We start from the raw sequence: 17,926 nt of genomic DNA, 5'->3' as shown, positions 1-17,926 counted from the left end.
CAGTGAGGTGAAGCGACAGAAGATAAAAAAACTTGAAGGGGAATTTGCTGCGGTTGATAGATTGGTAGACCATTACAACAAAAGGACCGAGGAAAAGAAGAAGATGCCTAATAAACTAAAGGAGAGATATTCAAAGGATGATGAGGTGAGAATAGGTGTTAAACCAAAGGGAAAGAAACCTTTTAACTATTGGTTGTTCGAAGGTGACCATACAATGAAGAATTGTCCTTCAATACCGGAATTCGCAGCTATTACACAGTTAGATGGAAAGAGGAAGGAACCAATGGTTGGATGATGCAAATTTTGGGTGCTGAAAAAGTAATGAAAGATATATGAAAGTGTGATTCTAAGAGAAACAAATTTGAGTATGTTGAGATAAAGGTTGGGCAAGGCACATTGCTTACCATGGTGGAAAATAGTGCGACTCATAACCTCAAGAGAGAGGAAGAAACAAGAAAAGTTGGGTTGAAGTTCTTTCCAACTCAATCTTGTCTCAAGGTAGTGAAATATCCACCAAACCAAGTGATTGGAGTGGCAGAGCCCATGGAGGTGAAGATTGGTGAATAGTTAGGCAAAGTTGACTTCACAATTGTGCAGATATATGATTATGAAGTAGTTTTGGGGATAGAATTCATGAAGCAGTTTGAAGCAATGATCGTTCCACATTTGAGGAAGAACTATATTTACAATGGAAGGGATGACATACCATTGAGTGTCGTGGTCATGACATCGATGAAGGGTGAGTGTAATATAACAATGGAAGGTTTAGAAGAAGTTAAATAGAACAAATAATTATGTGAGAGGCTGAGCCGAACAGAGGAAAAACTCATGGAGCAAGCAGAGGTCATAAGAGCATTGTTGGATAGCTATCTCAATTTGACAAGAAGGCTAGAGGAAATGGAAGAGCACCGGAATTCAAACCAACGAAAGGAGGATTAAGAGGCATACGTGTAGAGATTAGAGGAGGATGATGTTGGTAGTAGGATCAAGATGTTGGAGAAAAATGAAGATGGAGATGGAAGGCCATCAACCTTCCCAGACCCACCATCTTTCTGAACTAAGAAAGGAAGATGGGCTCATTTTCATCTTCTCAGGACAATGAGATCCCTTGAAGTGATGAGCATACCATGAGGCGAGACAGGTAGTAGGATCATATGAAAACATGATGTGATGACAATTGTGATGGTGTTAGATTGATGCATTCTTGTGGAGCAGGTGATACGGTCGGATTAACTACCCGATTAGTCACCATCATGAGGGGTACCGAAACAAGATGTTCTTAAGAATTTGCGACGAGATATGGGCCTGGAGCAGGTCATAGGAAGAGCTATCTGGTTACCATAATGGAGATGACGTATTTGGAGAAAGTGAGTTTGTGAGGATGGTGTTGTCAAGGGTGATAAACTTTTTAAAGTGAGGGAGGATGTTAGGACCCTGAGTTGGCAGTACAACCAACGGGCACACATGACCGCCCAGAAACATGGAGAGAGGTAAAAAAGTAAAGTAGAATTGAGTTGAGCAAAGAGCGCATGATGAGCACGCCTGCACGAAGGCATGGCATCCACCTATGCAACAAGGCGACTTGGCGACATGAGCATTGGAAAGTAAGTTGAAAGGTGTGTGCCTTGAGTGCACCTACATGGAGCTGGGGCACCCGACACAAAACCAAATGTCATAAGGCTGAGAGCGCCGCACATAGGGCAAGCATACCAGGCAGAGCTCGACCCATCTCTCCATCATACACACTATAGTGCCCTGAAACATGGGGCGCCTGAGAAATGGCGACATGACTAAGTGGAGACGAAGATGTGGGGCAACAACATTGTGCAACACAAGCATGGAGCGATGAAGGATTGGCGTGTAGACCAAGCAAGCAATTTTAGGAAGTTAGCATGTGCATCAAGGCAAAGGAAACACCCAAGCAAGATGCATTTTTTCCCACAAGGGGCATCCACCTTCCAACCCGCAGGTTAGCCCAAGGGCGTGCTCCCCCGCGAATGGGTGTCCACCTAGCATACTAATGGTCGGCCAAGATGATTGGAAAACATGTCAAGTCGACCCAAGTTGGATGAGGGTCATATACCACAAAGGAAGGAGTATATAAGTAAGATGAAGGGTCATTTGAACAAGAAATTAGAACTAAGTAAGCAAGTCAACCAATATCACAGAATGCACTTGGAAACCTATGATATCACAAAAACAAGGAATTCACACCAAGGGTACGAAAGAGACATAGAAAATGTGACAGACAAGTTGAGGCTTGCCCAGTGAGATTGAAAAATTGTTAGAGTTAAGTCTTTTGGGTCTGGGCATAATTTTGAGGTTTCTAGTTGGTCACATTGTTTGGGCAGAAGTTGGACTACCCAACGGGGGTAACGACAGGCTACACGACTTGGGAAATACCAAGTGGACTAGTCGTTGGTGCAACCAGGAAACTACCACTCACTTGTAAATTGTACATTACACTTGTAAAATATTATTGCAGAATCTTGATATAATATTTGGGGCGAACTGTTGGGAGTTTCCCCCTCCTCCTTATAATTTTTCTGTGAACAATATCACATTGTTTTTCTGCATGTGTTATGGTTATTGCACATTGAATTTAATTGAAGCTAATGTAATTCCACTGCATATGTAATTGGAGGAAAACTTAAAATAAAAACTAAGTGTTGGTAGTGGGTGTAGTCTAGGTGGAATAAACGTGAAAGGCGAAAACTCATCAGTGTCACACAACACTCACAAGTGGACTTAAAGTCGCCACAACGTGGGGTTGTGACACATCGGCTGCCACTATGACATCTAGGTCCAACTGCATAGCCTCAAGCATGACACATGAGTAAATTGAGGATTAAACCTATGACTCGCATGGCGGCATGAATGCCTTAGTAGTGCATTCACTCGCGAATAGGTGACACACCCGCGAATAGGTGACACACCCTGAGGGTTACTTCTAATATTATGCTTAATTGGATATATGATTTTTAATATATATATATATATAGCGAGAGAGAGATATTTCATTTATATAATACTTCTTAATTATATCTCTTTTCACTCTAAAAGATGTTTAAATATCGAGAGATTTGATCCATCTTGGTGCTTTTGGTAGTTCCGGAGTTAAGATAGATCTAGGTTGGTTTAATTTCTTCCTCAAATAAACTATATTCCACATGAAAACCAAGGGTCAATACCATGCATTCGTGGATCTCAAAAACTATTAGTAACTTGACCAAGTCAAGTTTACCTTATTATTTATTTTAATTTTAATTTATTCTTGTTTTAACCCTCTTGGTGCTTTTGGTAGTTGCCGAGTTAAGATAGATCTAGGTTGGTTTAGTCTCCTCCTTCGAATAAACTATATTCCACATGAATACTATGGGTCAATACCATGCATTCTCATAAACGTGGAGTTGAAAAACTACTAGTAACTTGACCAAGTCAAGTTTACCTTATTATTTATTTTAATTTAAAGTTATTTTCCTTTTAACCCTCTTGGTGCTTTTAGTAGTTCCAGAGTTAAGATAGATCTAGGTTGGTTTAATTTCCTCCTTCAAATAAACTATATTCCACATGAATACCATGGGTCAATACCATGCGTTCTCATAAACTTGCAGCTCAAAAACTACTAGTAACTTGACCAAGTCAAGTTTACCTTATTATTTATTTTAATTTAAAGTTATTTTTGTTTTAACATAAAATTATTTTATGGTCGACGTTAAAACCTACTAATGAGGTTCATCTTGAAGACCAAAATTATTATTTTATTTTTATTTTATTTAATCAACTAAAATAATATTTCTATTTATATTTTTATTAATAAATAAAATAATAATAATAGTAATTATTATTATTATTATTATTATTATTTGTATTAGTATTATTTTATTTAACGTTAATATGTTTGAAACTTTCACATAGATAACATCTTTTCCATATTAAATTAGAAAATACTTAAATACAATTAATTTATATAATATAAACTAATAAATAATAAACTCAAATATTAAAAAGAAAATACATCCACCCACACTACCAATATAATTTAAATTTTAATAAATACAAAATAGTAATACTATATCCACTTTACCCATATAAACAAATAGTTCCTCCCATACTCATAGTAACAGGAATAAATCATTGTACAACTACCCAATAATAATGGTTTTATGTGTAAAATATGTTTCCCATAATATGACCTTATTTTAATATATATATATATTTTTGATTTAACTAAATTATTAATTTAATATTATAATGGAATCTTAATTAAAAGCCAATTATTCACATCTCCACGATGTAAAATTCACAATTGGTTTACATAAATCTAGGGAAAACTCAAAGACACGATTAAAGTTTTGACCACAAAAATACACCACGATGTCAAAATAAAAACTCAACTGGTTCCTCCGTTGCAAAATCCCCGGATGCATGTTTCAGCTCCAATCATTTCTGACCGTCTCAAAATAAACAGGTCAAACCCCCTCCCATTTCTTTTGCTATTCAAACCCCTCTCCGTATGTTCTTTTTATTTGGAATGTTATAAATTTGTTATACACTGATCCTAGTCTGCTATTAGCATTTTGAAAATGAAGGATTCTTTTCGTTGGAAAGAATTGCCGCAGGATATACAGGAGAAAGTATTGGCAAGACTCCCTCTCCGATGCATTGGTAGATTTCGCAGTGTGTGTAAAAAATGGAATAACCTGCTTTCGTCCACAAGATTTGTAACAACGCTATGGGCCCAAACGCCTGCAAACAGAAACCCATGGCTCGTTGCCCTTTGTTGGCTCAATGTCGTTGAATTTTGTCCGTCATACAACTTCACCACGAAGACATGGGAGAAGCCCTTCTCATTTTCCTTCCTACAGGAGAAGGCAGCTGCTATAGGCGGGGGTTTTCGTGTCGGACTTTGTTATATGTCATCAGGCGCAGGTCTATGTATAGTGGATCTAATGCCAGTAAGTTTAAGAATTGAAACATTGCCCAGAGAAGAAAATTTTCTTTGCAACCCAATAACACGAACATTTCTGAAACTTCCGAATATCCCATCCAGGAAGAGCATAGGCATAATGGAAGGGGAGGGAAACACCTACAAAATTGTGGCGATCAGTGAGTCGCGTGATGGCGGGCATATGAGAGTGTCCATTTATGATCCCTCTCAAAAGATCTGGACAATGGTCGGACAACTGCCCAACAATTTGAAAGTAGCTGAAGGAAGAATGGTTGCCTCCAAGAGTTCTGTCTATTGTTTGGTGTGTATGGAAAGCTACGGGTATGCCATTGTGGGCTTCAATATCGGAGATGGCACGTCCAATATAATACCGTTGCCGAAATTGATTGAAGATAGCAACCCTCAGCTTTTCACCTGTCGAGGGCGGCTGCTACTTGTGGGATACGTCCACATCGACGGTCAAGTTGAAGTGCACGATGAGCATGAGTTCCAGGAGCAGTTTCTTATTTGGGAATTACAGGAGAATATGGCTTCTTCCTCCAATTCCTCTCCCTCTTCATGCTGGAAGGAGATTGCAAAGATGCCTTCATCAGTTTGCAAGAAGCTGAGTGGTAATATGATCACAAATTGGCTCTACTGTCTTAAGTGCGTAGGAGCAGGGGATTACGTGGTTTTCTCCCTAGTTTCAAGAAATGAGATTTTCTATTATGATTTGACCCAGCAGTTATGGGGATCTTTTCGTTTGCAATCAGCGAGTAACCGTGCGGGTCTCTTTGCGTTTGAACCAAGGCCCGATGTGAAGGTAGAGTAATCCTAACCCTAAAAGGATAGACTAGAATTGCTAGTCCGTCTAATATGGCTGGATTGAGACTCAAGAGTTTTCCTAATTTTATTATGCATTAGTCTGATGGATCGCTAGTTTGTAAGGATTAGGGTTGTAGTTGTAAATTGCCTCTCAGGTCAGAACATTGAATTTGTTTGGTTGTCCTTCAAGTTTATAACCCTTATGTTGTTTGGACGGACTTAGTTTGTTTTGTGGTGCATGTTGAAGACAAGTTATTGTGTACTGTAATGGTTTTGCTTGCTGTTAGAATCGTTTTGATATTTATTATTATGATGTTGAGTATTTATGAAATACTAATTTTCAGTGGGATGCCAACTTATATTGTAAGAATAAATGTTGGTTTACTTGTTTGGCTTTCTTTGTCATTGTAATTTCTGGCTGATAAGTGTTAAAGGTGGTTTATGTTGACACAATTGTTATTTATGTTATATGTTAATTATTGTTCTAAGTTGTATTTAGAATTTCTTGTGGTGCATTTTCAAGATCGCACATAATGTGGTTTTCGTTAATATTTAGAGCTTCTTGTCATGCATTTTCAAGATTTCACATAATGTGGTTTTTGTTAATATGTATCAATGATTTTTTTGAAAAGATTACTCGATTCAGTTAATTTGTGAAGGGTTATGGATTTGATGGTTCCATTATCTTGTGATTTCAATACCATGTTATTTTTCATTATAATTGTTTTCGATGATTATCTTTATGAAAATTAAGTTTCATAGTTTGCATTGTTGAGTTTCACATTGGTTGTAGATAAATAATAAATGATCAATTTCAATATCAACACAAATGTTTGTAATTGTATAATGTTACCCAACTTTTTTGGGGAGGGAGAGACGGGAAGGGAAAGACATCTCTACATTACATTAGTGTAAAAAAAATTGAAAAAAAAATTCAACCTTTTTTAAAAGTAGGTTAACTAATATTCTGTTCATATAAATGGATAGTTGGACAAAAAGCTTGCTCAATCATGAACAATCAACCTTCACGAGCTTGAGTTTTTCAATATTGCTTGCTTTGTTTTCCAAGGCCAGATGAATGTCATCCTCAGGTGTGGAGTTTTGACCGTGGAGACAACAGAATCGAAACTATGAGATGGCATACGTTTTTGTTTTAGGTGTAGGAAAGCACCACTGTATATAAATTTCATATTTCAAAAAGTAGTATGTAAATTTCATATTTCAAAAAGTAGTATTTTTGAGATAGGTGTCTGAAAAAATCTATGGAAATTAGTTATGTGGTTTTATATTTCAAAAAGTAGTATGTAAATTTCATATTTCAAAAAGTAGTATTTTTGAGACAGGTGTCTATGAAAAAATTGTTGTCTATGGAAATTAGTTATGTGGTTTCTTCGATTACCTGTTCAAGCTCATACTTCTTTTCTGGCTTGCTTGGGGAGCACATGTAGTTACAATGGAATATAGGTTTTGAGTGTCCACAAAAATCTAAGAGTGGCAAGGGTACGTTTTAACTTAGATGACAATCTAGGGCCTCCATAGGAAACTAATAAATAATATAATCTCACTGCTTAGAGTGGCTCTATTGACACCATAACCCTGGTTTCTAATAGAATAAAACCCTAATTTCAAAGAATGCAAAAAACATCAAACAAATGATATTACCATTTTAAGAGGAGTATGTTGGAAATAATAATCCCAACCATCGAAATAAACAACCTGACAGCAGTGATACTTGTCAGAAGTATCTGACAGCAGCCAGTATGTTGGAAATAATAATCCCAACCACCGAAATAAACAACCTAACAGCAGTGATACTTGTCAGAAATATCTGGCTGAGCAGCCAGTATGTTGGAAATAATAATCCCAACCACTGAAATAAACAACATGACAACAGTGATACTTGTCAGAAGTATCAGCAACCATACTTGTCAAACATATTTTTTGAAGGTTGCGTCTCTGTTTGAAGATGGAAGGACTGAAGCCAGGTGTGAACCATTCTCAAATGTACCAAAGAATTTAAAGTAGTCAATGTACTTTGGTAAATAGATATGGGCAAGCATTTATTCAGAAAATATTGCCCACACTCGAGAAACACATGTCTGATTCTGATCACACTCAACAACAACATCATATTAATTTCTCTCTCTCATGAATTAAATGTAAAATTGTATGTTGAGTTATATATGAATGTAAAAGTCATTTTGTAATGGGTTAGAGAGAAAGAGAGCCCAAGTCTCAGCAAATATTGCCCACACTCCAGAAACACATGCCTGATTCTGATCACACTCAACAACAACATCATATTAATTTCTCTCTCTCATGAATTAAATGTAAAATTGTATGTTGAGTTATATATGAATGTAAAAGTCATTTTGTAAAGGGTTAGAGAGAAAGAGAGCCCAAGTCTCTGGGGAGAAAATGGTGGAGCAAATTTTGGTGGGCGTGTGAAAACAACAGTTACAGTATTTTACTGTGTGTTATTCCTACGAAATTTTAGTTTTTACTTAGTAAATGAGCCGCAACCTCATGTGAATGTGTTTTCATGTTTTAGAAGATAATACTAAGTTTTTATTGTGTTGCTCCAAACCTACTTTGTCATTTTTTCGCTGAGTAAATATTATTTATAATTCTCTGAAATAGCAACACAGTGCGCGAAATCCAAGTATGTGAAATAGCTTCACGGAAATCAGCTCAGCTTTGGCCTCTGCCCTTTGTGAAAATTAAATTTACTAAATATTTCTAACTTGGTATCAGAGTTACTAACATTGAAAATTGTTTGGAGGGCATATTGTTTTTTAGCATATTTACGAGTTACTAACATTGAAAATTGTTTGGAGGGCATATTGTTTTTTAGCATATTTACGAGCAAGGAGAGTTTTTTTTAGATTATTGGGCTATTACAATGAAGGCCTTGTTTTCTTCTCAAGACATTTGAGATTTGATGGAGAATGGTTTTCAAGAACTAGCAGATGCAACATCATACATTGCCTTATCTCAACAAGAAAATGACTTGTTAAGGGACAAAGGACAGTTCATGAAAGTATTTTCCTAAGGGTTGCAACAGCAATGAAGTCCAAGCAAGTATGGGACACCCTCTAGACTGCCTACCAAGGCATGACAAAAGTGAAGACAACAAAGCTAGCAAGTATGGGACACCCTCTAGACTGCCTACCAAGGCATGGCAAAAGTGAAGACAACAAAGCTGGAAATGTTGAGGAGAGATTTTGAAACACTTTGTATGAAAGAGTCTGAGAATATAGACTCATTTTTTACACATGTAAGTGGGCTGGTTACTCAAATCAGGTCTCATGGTGAGACATTTGAGGAAAGAAGAATAGTTGAAAAAGTTTTGAGAAGTTTTCCAGCAAGGTTTAAAGCCATTGTTGTGGCCATAGAAGTGACAAAGGATCTCTCGCAGTTCTCAGTGGATGAGCTTAATGCATCACTGATTTCTCATGAACATAGACTGAATAGAGAAGCAAGCTCCTAATTGGAGCATGCCTTCAAGACACAAGTATCATTTAGTCAAGGTTGAGGCAGAGGAAGATCATATGCTACAGGAAGAGGAAGAAGCCCACACAGAGCTGGATGAAGCATCCCTTCAAGCTCAAATGGAAGAGGCAGCAATAAAAATCCAAGTCAAGGCCCTAGTGAAAATCAAGCACGAGGTCAGAGGTATGATAAATCTCAAGTTCAATGTCATTATGCAAATGAATGTAGAAAGAAGCAATTTGACATTAGTAACAAACCAAGTGTAAATTTCACAAGAGAAATCATAACCATGATAGCATGTGTTTAGCTTGTAATATAGCACAAGAAAAAGAAAGTGATATATGGTATCTAGATTCAGGGTGTAGCAACCACATGACAGGAAACATAGAAATGTTTTCTGATCTAGATGAAAGTGTGAAATTTGAAGTGAAATTAGGGACTGATAGCAAAGTCTTTGTCATGGGAAAAGGAAGAGTTAATATCCTAACAAAGAACGGCAAGAAGAAATACATCTCAAATGTTTACTTTGTCCCCGTTCTGAAACATAATCTCATGAGCATTGGATAGCTCATGTAGAAAGGCTACAATGTCTTCTCCAAAAATGATGTGTGCACAATTTTGGATAGGTCTCCAAGTAGACAGCTGATTGCAAAGGTTCAAATGACAAACAATAGAATGTTTCCCCTAAAAATAATATCAGATTTGCAGAAAGAAGGTGCACAAGCACAACAATTTATGAACTCACAAGAAGATGGAAGAAAAGAAGCAGTTGTCACACAAGTAAACTTTCAAGCAGAGGTAAAAGATGAAAACTAGTTATGGCACTTGAGATTTGGACATCTCAACTTTGGAGGTTTGAATTCACTGCAGAAGAAAGACATGGTGAAGGGTTTACCACTCATAGAAAAACCAAACAACATATGTGAAGGATGTATCTTGGGCAAGAAATATAGAGAGACATTTCCAGCAGGAAAGTCAGTGAGGGAAAAGGCACCTTTGGAAGTTGTCCACTCATATCTATGTGGACCAATGCACACACCATCAATTGGTGGCAACCACTATGTATTGACCTTCATAGATGACTGCATAAGGAAGACATGGGTCTTTCTCCTAAAACAGAAAAGTGAAGTATTTGAATGCTTTCGTGAATATAAGGCTCTTGTTGAAAAGCAAAGTGGACACTACATCAAAGTCCTTAGGACTGACAGAGGTGGAGAATACATCTCAAATGACTTCCTTCAATTTTGCAGGGAGAATGAAATTCACAAGCAATTTACAACAAGATATACACCGCAGCAAAATGGTGTGGCAGAAAGGAAGAATAGGACCATTATGGAGATGGCAAGGAGTACGTTGAAGGCAAAGCATTTTCCAAATGACTATTGGGCTGAAGTTGTCGCTTGTGCAACATATATCTTAAATAGATGTCCAACCAAAAGTGTCCAGAACATTGTTCCTGAAGAGGCATGGAGTGGAAGAAAACAAAATGTCACTCACATGAAAGTTTTTGGATGTGTGGCGTATGCAAATGTCCTGGATAAGTTAAAGAAGAAGTTGGACAACAAGGGGGAGAAATGTATATTTGTTGGATACAGTGATGAATTCAAGGCATACAAGCTCTATAATCCATCAAACAAGAAGGTCATAATCAACATAGATGTGCAGCTCATAGAAGAGGAAGCATGGGATGGAAGTTTAGAGAAGACAATCAATGTCAAAGCATGTATATCACATGAGGACAGAGAGGGACTAACAGCAGCAAATAATTCCTCAACACTGACTCCCTCTACTCCTATTCAAGCACAACAAAGTAGGTAGCAAGCAACGCCATCAAAAAATAATAGGACAGTTTCACACAACCAAGCATGTGCTTCTCCAAGCACACCGCGAAGCGCGACACCAAATGACATGTCAAGCCCATCTTCAACAAGCATAAGAAGGCCAAAATTCAGAACTTTAAATGAAATTTATGAGCATGATGAAGTTGATAGTAGCGCAGGTCTGAATTCCTTATTTGCATTATTTTGTCATGTAGATGACCTAATCCACTTTGAAGATGCAATCAAAGAAGAAAGGTGGGTTGCGACAATGGAGGAAGAAATAGAAGCAATAGAAAGGAATGAAACATGGGAGTTGGTGAGCCTTCCGAAAGGAAAACATGTCATTGGAGTGAAGTGGGTCTATAAGACCAAAAGCAACATTGAGGGAAATATTGAAAGGCACAAAGAAAGGCTAGTTGTCAAAGGATACAAGCAACAGCATGGAAGAGATTACGCGGAGACATTCGCGCTAGTCGTGTGAATGGAGACAATGCACGCAGTTGTGGCAATTGTCGCGTAACACAAATGGAGAGTGTATCAAATGGATGTAAAATCAACATTCTTAAATGGAGTGTTGAAAGAGGAAGTATATGTCGCGCAACTACCTAGTTACGAGATTGAAGGCCAAGAAGACAAAGTATATCAGTTGAGGAAAGCTCTTTATGGGTTGAAGCAAGCACCGCGCGCATGGTATAACAGGGTAGATGCTTACTTGTTGGACAATGGTTTTGACAAATGTGATGGTGAGCCTACTCTCTACATCAAATAGAGTGAAGGTAAGATTCTCATTGTCGTCTTATATGTAGATGATTTGATTTTTACAAGCAGTGATGATTTCCTCATCGTTGATTTCAAACAAGTCATGAAGAGTGAATTTGAAATGACTGACTTGGGATTGTTAAGATATTTTTTGGGCATAGAAGTGAAGAAAACATAAAATGACACTTTTATCTCTCAAGCAAAGTATGTGGCAGAAATTTTGGAGAGGTTTAAAATGTAGAACAACAAGTCTGCACCAACTCCAATTGTCATAGGGTTGAAGTTGAGCAAAGAAGATTGAAGCAGCAATGTCAATCCAACATTATACAAAAGTATGATAGACAGCTTGATGTATTTGACTGCCATTAGGCCAGATATAATGTATGCAGTAAGTTTGGTGTCAAGGTTCATGGAGACACCCAAGGAGACACATTGGCAAGCAGCGAAAAGGATTCTGAGGTATGTCAATGGGACAAAACAGTATGGTGTTTTGTACACAGCAACAAGTGATTTCAGGTTGGTTGGTTACACTGACAGTGATTAGGCAGGCAGTATCGATGATAGAAAAAGCACATCAGGATATGTTTTTCATTTGGGTTCTGGAGCCATTTCATGGACCTCCAAGAAGCAACTAATAGTTTCAATGTCAACATCAGAAGCTGAATATGTCGCAGCAACAAAAACAATGTGTCAGGCAATTTGGATGAGAAGGATGTTGAGGGATCTTCGTCATGACCAAGAGGGTGTGACAACTATTCTCTACGACAACACCTCAGCAATTACATTGTCAAAGAATTCTTTCTTGCACAAGAGGACCAAGCATATTGATGCTAAATATCATTTTATTAGAGAGTTGATTAACAGTGATGAAATTGTGTTGCAACACTGCAGGTCACAGGAACAATTTGCTGACATCTTCACAAAGCCATTGACATGTGAAAGTTTTGTTTATCTCAGATACTAATTGGGAATTGTAAATGGTGGCAATTGTGATTAAAGGGGAGTGTTGGAAATAATAATCCCAACCACTACAATAAACAGCATGACAACAACAATACTTGTCGCACGTATTTTTTGCAAGTTGTGTCTTTGTTTGAAGATGGAAGGACTGAAGCCAAACGTGAACCATTCTGACACAAAAACATCATATGTCATGAATTAAATGTAAAATTGTATGTTGAGTTATATATGAATGTAAAATTCATTTTGTAATGGGTTAGAGAATTAAATATAAAATTGTATGTTGAGTTATATATGAATGTAAAATTCATTTTGTAATGGGTTAGAGAGTAAGAGGTTAGAAAGAAAGAGAGCACATGTCTCTAGGGAGAATATGGTGGAGCAAATTTTGGTGGGCGCGTGAAGAGAACAGCTACAGTATTTTACTGTGTGTTATTTTGTGAAATTTTAGTTTTTACTTAGTGAATGCCCCAACCTATTTTACTGTGTTATTCTCCGTGAAATTTTAGTTTTTACTTAGTGAATGAGCCGCAACCTATTTTACTGTGTGTTATTCTTCATGAAATTTTAGTTTTTACTTAGTGAATGAGCCGCAGCCTCATGTGAATGTATTTTTATGTTTTAAAATATAATACTAAGTTTTTATTGCGTTGCTCCAAACATACTTTGTCATTTTTGCAGTGAGTAAATATTATTCATAAGTCTCTCAAATAGCTCCACGGTGCTCGAAATCCAAGTTTGTGAAATAGCTTTCAAGTTTGTGAAGTAGATTCGTGGTGCGCGAAGGTCGCAAAAACAGCTGTGCAATGCGCGAAGTGAAAGTCAAAGACCTCTGCCCCTTTGTGAAAATTAAAATATATATATATATATAAAGTCAAACTCGTTTGTTGCACTCTTGGGGGATATACGTCCCTAGTTCTCAAGGAATCTCCTAGATGTATTACTTTTGTCTATTTAGCCAAGACATTTCAGATTTGCTATTTCGATGGGGCATGAGCTGGAGGACGTTGTGGATTTTTTTTTCATATTAATCTTGCTACAATCTATAGTTTTAGATGTTTTGGAGGTATAGGGGACCATTGTAGGGTTGAAATGCTGGCTTTATAGGGTGCATTACAAGTGGTTATGTGGCTCAACATTGACAAGATTTTGGTGGTTGGAGACCCTCCATGATGAAATGGTTAAAAAAAAATGACTTGGAGGTCCCCTCTCTCTTTGCATCAGGATGTAGAGGGTTCAAGTTTTAAAGTCTCTTTTTTATGAGATATCCTTCCAACTTATCTATAGAAAACAAAACTCTAAAACCAATGTTTTCTCTAAAAGTTTTCTGTCTAGCATGTGCATTTTGAGTTGGCATATGCCTTTTGACCAGGTTATGGAGAGAGCAATTAGAAGTCATGGTTCGTTTGAGATTTTCTAAACTTAAACTTAGATGACGGGCTTCAATAATCCAAGGCCTCCGTAGGAAAATCATGAATAATGTAATCTTACTGCTGAGAGTGGCTGTATTGACATCATAACCTTTGCTTCTAATAGAATCCAAGCCCTAATTTCAAAGAATGCAAAAAACATCAAGCAAATGATATTATAGTTTTTAAGAAGAGTAATGTGATAGTCATATATAAATATACACGATCAAACTCATTCCTCTCTTAGCATTGTTGCACACTTACGATATAGGTTCCTGGTTCTCAAGGAATCTCCTGGCTTTATTACTTTTGTCTACTTAGCCAACACATTTTGGATGTGCTATTACGATGGGACATGAGCTGGAGGGTGAGGGCGTTGTGGAGTTTTTTTAATATTAATCGTGCTACAATCTACAGTTTTAGATGGTTTGGAGGTATACGGGACAATTGTAGGGCTGAAATGCTGGTTTTATGGGGTGCTTTACAAGTGGTTATGAGGCGCAGCATTGACAAGATTTCGGTGATTGGGGACTCTCGTGACGATTAGATGGATTCAAGAAAGAAATGACTTGGAGGTCCCCTCTCTTTGCAACTGGATGTAGAGGGTTCAAGTTTTAAAGTCTCTCTTCTATGAGATATCCTTCCCACATGTCTATAGAAAACAAAACTCTAAAAAATAATGCTCTCTCTAAAAGTTTTATGTCTGGCATATGCAATTTGAGCGGGCATATGCATTTTGAGCGCGCAATGCATTTTGGCATATGCATTTTGAGCGGGCATATGCATTTTGACCTGGTTGCAGAGAGAGCCATTAGCAGTCAAAGTTCTTTTGAGATCTTCTAAGTTCTTCTGCTTCTCCATTGGTGCTTCTGTGGTATTTCTGGGCTCTTGCCCTATTCTGCTATTGATTTTTGTACAATGTCTATGTGCTCAAGAATTTTGTTATGTGTTTAAGCTACATATGAATTTTTTTGATACCCATGTCCGCCTTTACAAAATTGTTTGAAATATAGCTACAATGCGCTTTTTTTTGCCAGCTATAGCAGCAGTTTTCTTGTGTCGATGTTGGACAATAGTCTAATTTGTTCAGGATTTATACTCATGTACAACATTCTTTTTACTAAAAAAAGGTACTGTTTTTTGTTAGGAACAAAAAAACACGATCAAACTCGTCATCTACCTAAAATAATTAAGAAAGCATGCCTAATGATCCCCATAGGTTGCATAATAGATTTCTTTTCATGCTTTGTATTAAGGAAATATATTAAAACTCACGAAACATGGAAGAAATTTGCAAAATAATATCGTGTATTGAAACTCGGATATATATCTTAAAGTAGTCTGAATTAAATGCATTACATTTTCAATCACTCGCCTGGAAAAAAATGTCACTTTCTTCATAAAAATAATGCAGCTCTACGCTCAGGATCACAACCAAAGATAGCATCCAAAGAGCGTATATCCAGTGAAAATTGTGAATTTTCATCAGGTAGGATATTGTCAGAGGTTCACCTTATATACTACGATAGTGTAAAATATTTACCCCGATTTACTATGTTGTGTAACATGGCCTTCCTTCTACCATTAACGCAGAAACAAGCCATGAGAACAAAAACTGAACTGTCTCTACAGATTTCATTATTTCCAACTGCAATGGATGCAACGATAAAAATATATGTAGCGCTAGACATTAGGGTGCAATTATAGGAAATAAGGTAGAAAACATTGTCAAGGGTGCAATTATAGGATATAAGGTAGAAAACATTGTCAATGAGTTCCAGTGTGCCTTACGGTGTATATATATATAGCTTTCATCCCTTGAATTGAATAAAAGTCGGAGCAAAGATAGTAAAATGAAACTCAAAACTATTACTACGAAAACTATTACGTGATTAAGGTATGTTATTTAGCTAGAAAAGATACAATTGCTAACTTATTTTACAGCATTTAAAAGCTTGGAAATATTAGCATATTTTAGATTAGTAAAAAGTTTTGAATTTATAGTGAATGAACGCTTTGTCAAGAGATTTATGAATGAATGAATGCATGTTTTTTTTGCAGTAGATTCTTGGTTGAATTTTTTTTTTTAGTAATTTTATTTAAATTAATCGATTTAATTTAGGGTTCAAATTATGAGGGGTAAATTACTTAATTTAAATAAGATTGAATTAAATAGTTTAGATTTATGTTAATTCTGGATCCATCTAAGGCTGAAAGGGATCAAATTTATTGAGATGCAAGCTTTTTTTAGAGTACAAAGAGATTTGATCCCTCTCTTGGCTTGGTAGATCTATAGTTAATAGAGATCTAAATTGATGTAATTTAAATTCATGAATAAATGTCTTTTTAAAAATTAACATTATTTAAACCTTGATAGTATGAGTAACTCTTGTCTTATATTTGACTATCCTGTTATGTATTTGAAATTCAAGAAAAGATGCTTTCCTCAAGGTTGTCATTATCTAAACCTTGATTGTTTGAGAGGGTGAACACAAACATGAAGTTTGTGAGGCATATAGAATGGTAAGTCCCACATCATACAACTTTCCATTAGATAGCAATCGTGATACGGTCTCTTTAACCCAAAACACTTGCATTGGTTCCATTGAAAGAACAATTGTGCCTTTTTCCTTAATATCTAGTAAGAGTTGTCTTGCCTGTTAGGTTGTGATGGCAGAATATAGTATGTATTCTGAGTAGGTTTTTAACCATTTTTATTGCATGGTGCCATATCTCATAGATTCTCATGATATATAATCTCTATTATATCTAGGTGTAAAGGTTGTATTATTTAGTTTAATGATTCGTTCATTATAATGGTATTCATTAACTTCACTAATTTGTGATTAAGACGGTATAAGTTCGGATTAATGACAATCTCTATCACTCCTTTTTCCCTCTCTTTTTATGCCTTTTACTATTAAAGGCCCTAAAGTGGTTAGGATTAGGGCTACATGGCTGATCCAACACAATCTTTTCTCACTATTATTTGATCTAATCCATTATGAATCATACCTCCCCTATTTGGAGGTGTTTTGTGCCCAAAATTTAAATAATTCTAGTACTTGAATGACTGCTCAATGTTGAGCTCTGGTGCTAGTTTTAGTTGGGTCTCTTGGCTCTAAAATGTGATGGGGTCTTGTTCAACCTCCTTTCCTAGCTCTCCTTAGGGTTTTTTTTCTCTGTTCAAGCTGTATGCTCTTGCTAAACATCTCATTAACCTTTTTCTTTGGTCCTTATTAACTTTGCTAGGTCTCCACATTTTTTCCTTCAAATTGTATTGGTCATAGTTAAACAAATCCTTGGTGTCTATGACAACAAAATCTCGCACTTCTAAAGATAATGTCCAAAAGCTCAAGTGTGAGATTCACTACACATCACGGGGGATATTGTCACTTGACGTAACTTCTTCTCGCTTTTAGCCAGATTTCCTTTGGATCAAGGAGAATTCTCCTTGTAGATCATAGAAATCTAATGTACGAGTTAAGCCAAGTCAAGAGCTCTCCAAGGCATCTACTTCACACTTCACAGACCAAAGGATCCGATTAATTTGGGTTTAGGTGGTAGATAGGATTGTTAGGCTTATTTAAGGTGATTAGAGTTTGGATTGAATGGATATGTCCCAAAGCATTCTCAACCATAAGATTCCGTAGAGAGTGGAACCATAGAAAAACAACATCAATGACTTGCAAAAGGTATAAGGTGATAGAGAATGAATGATCAATGCCTTA

The 17,926-nt window shown here is 36.6% G+C and overlaps 1 protein-coding gene across 1 annotated transcript; it reads left to right on the top strand.

The window, feature by feature from the left end:
- The first annotated feature begins 4,586 nt into the window (after positions 1-4,586).
- On the top strand, positions 4,587-5,762 carry LOC149189517 (F-box only protein 6-like). Its single transcript, XM_089410259.1, has one exon. The coding sequence runs from the start codon at positions 4,587-4,589 to the stop codon at positions 5,760-5,762; it is 1,176 nt and encodes a 391-aa protein (XP_089266385.1).
- The last annotated feature ends 12,164 nt before the right edge of the window (positions 5,763-17,926 follow it).

Source organism: Pinus tabuliformis, chromosome 3_1 (genome assembly GCF_031772625.1).
Source record: "Pinus tabuliformis cultivar Carrire ecotype Pingquan chromosome 3_1, CPIR1, whole genome shotgun sequence".
NCBI lineage: Eukaryota > Viridiplantae > Streptophyta > Pinopsida > Pinales > Pinaceae > Pinus > Pinus tabuliformis.
The sequence above is the reverse complement of the archived record's forward strand: the minus strand, read 5'-3'. Positions and strand labels throughout refer to the sequence as shown.

Coding starts and splice junctions, on each gene's coding strand:
- LOC149189517 (XM_089410259.1), top strand. CDS start 4,587: ATGAAGGATTCTTTTCGTTGGAAAGAATTGCCGCAGGATATACAGGAG.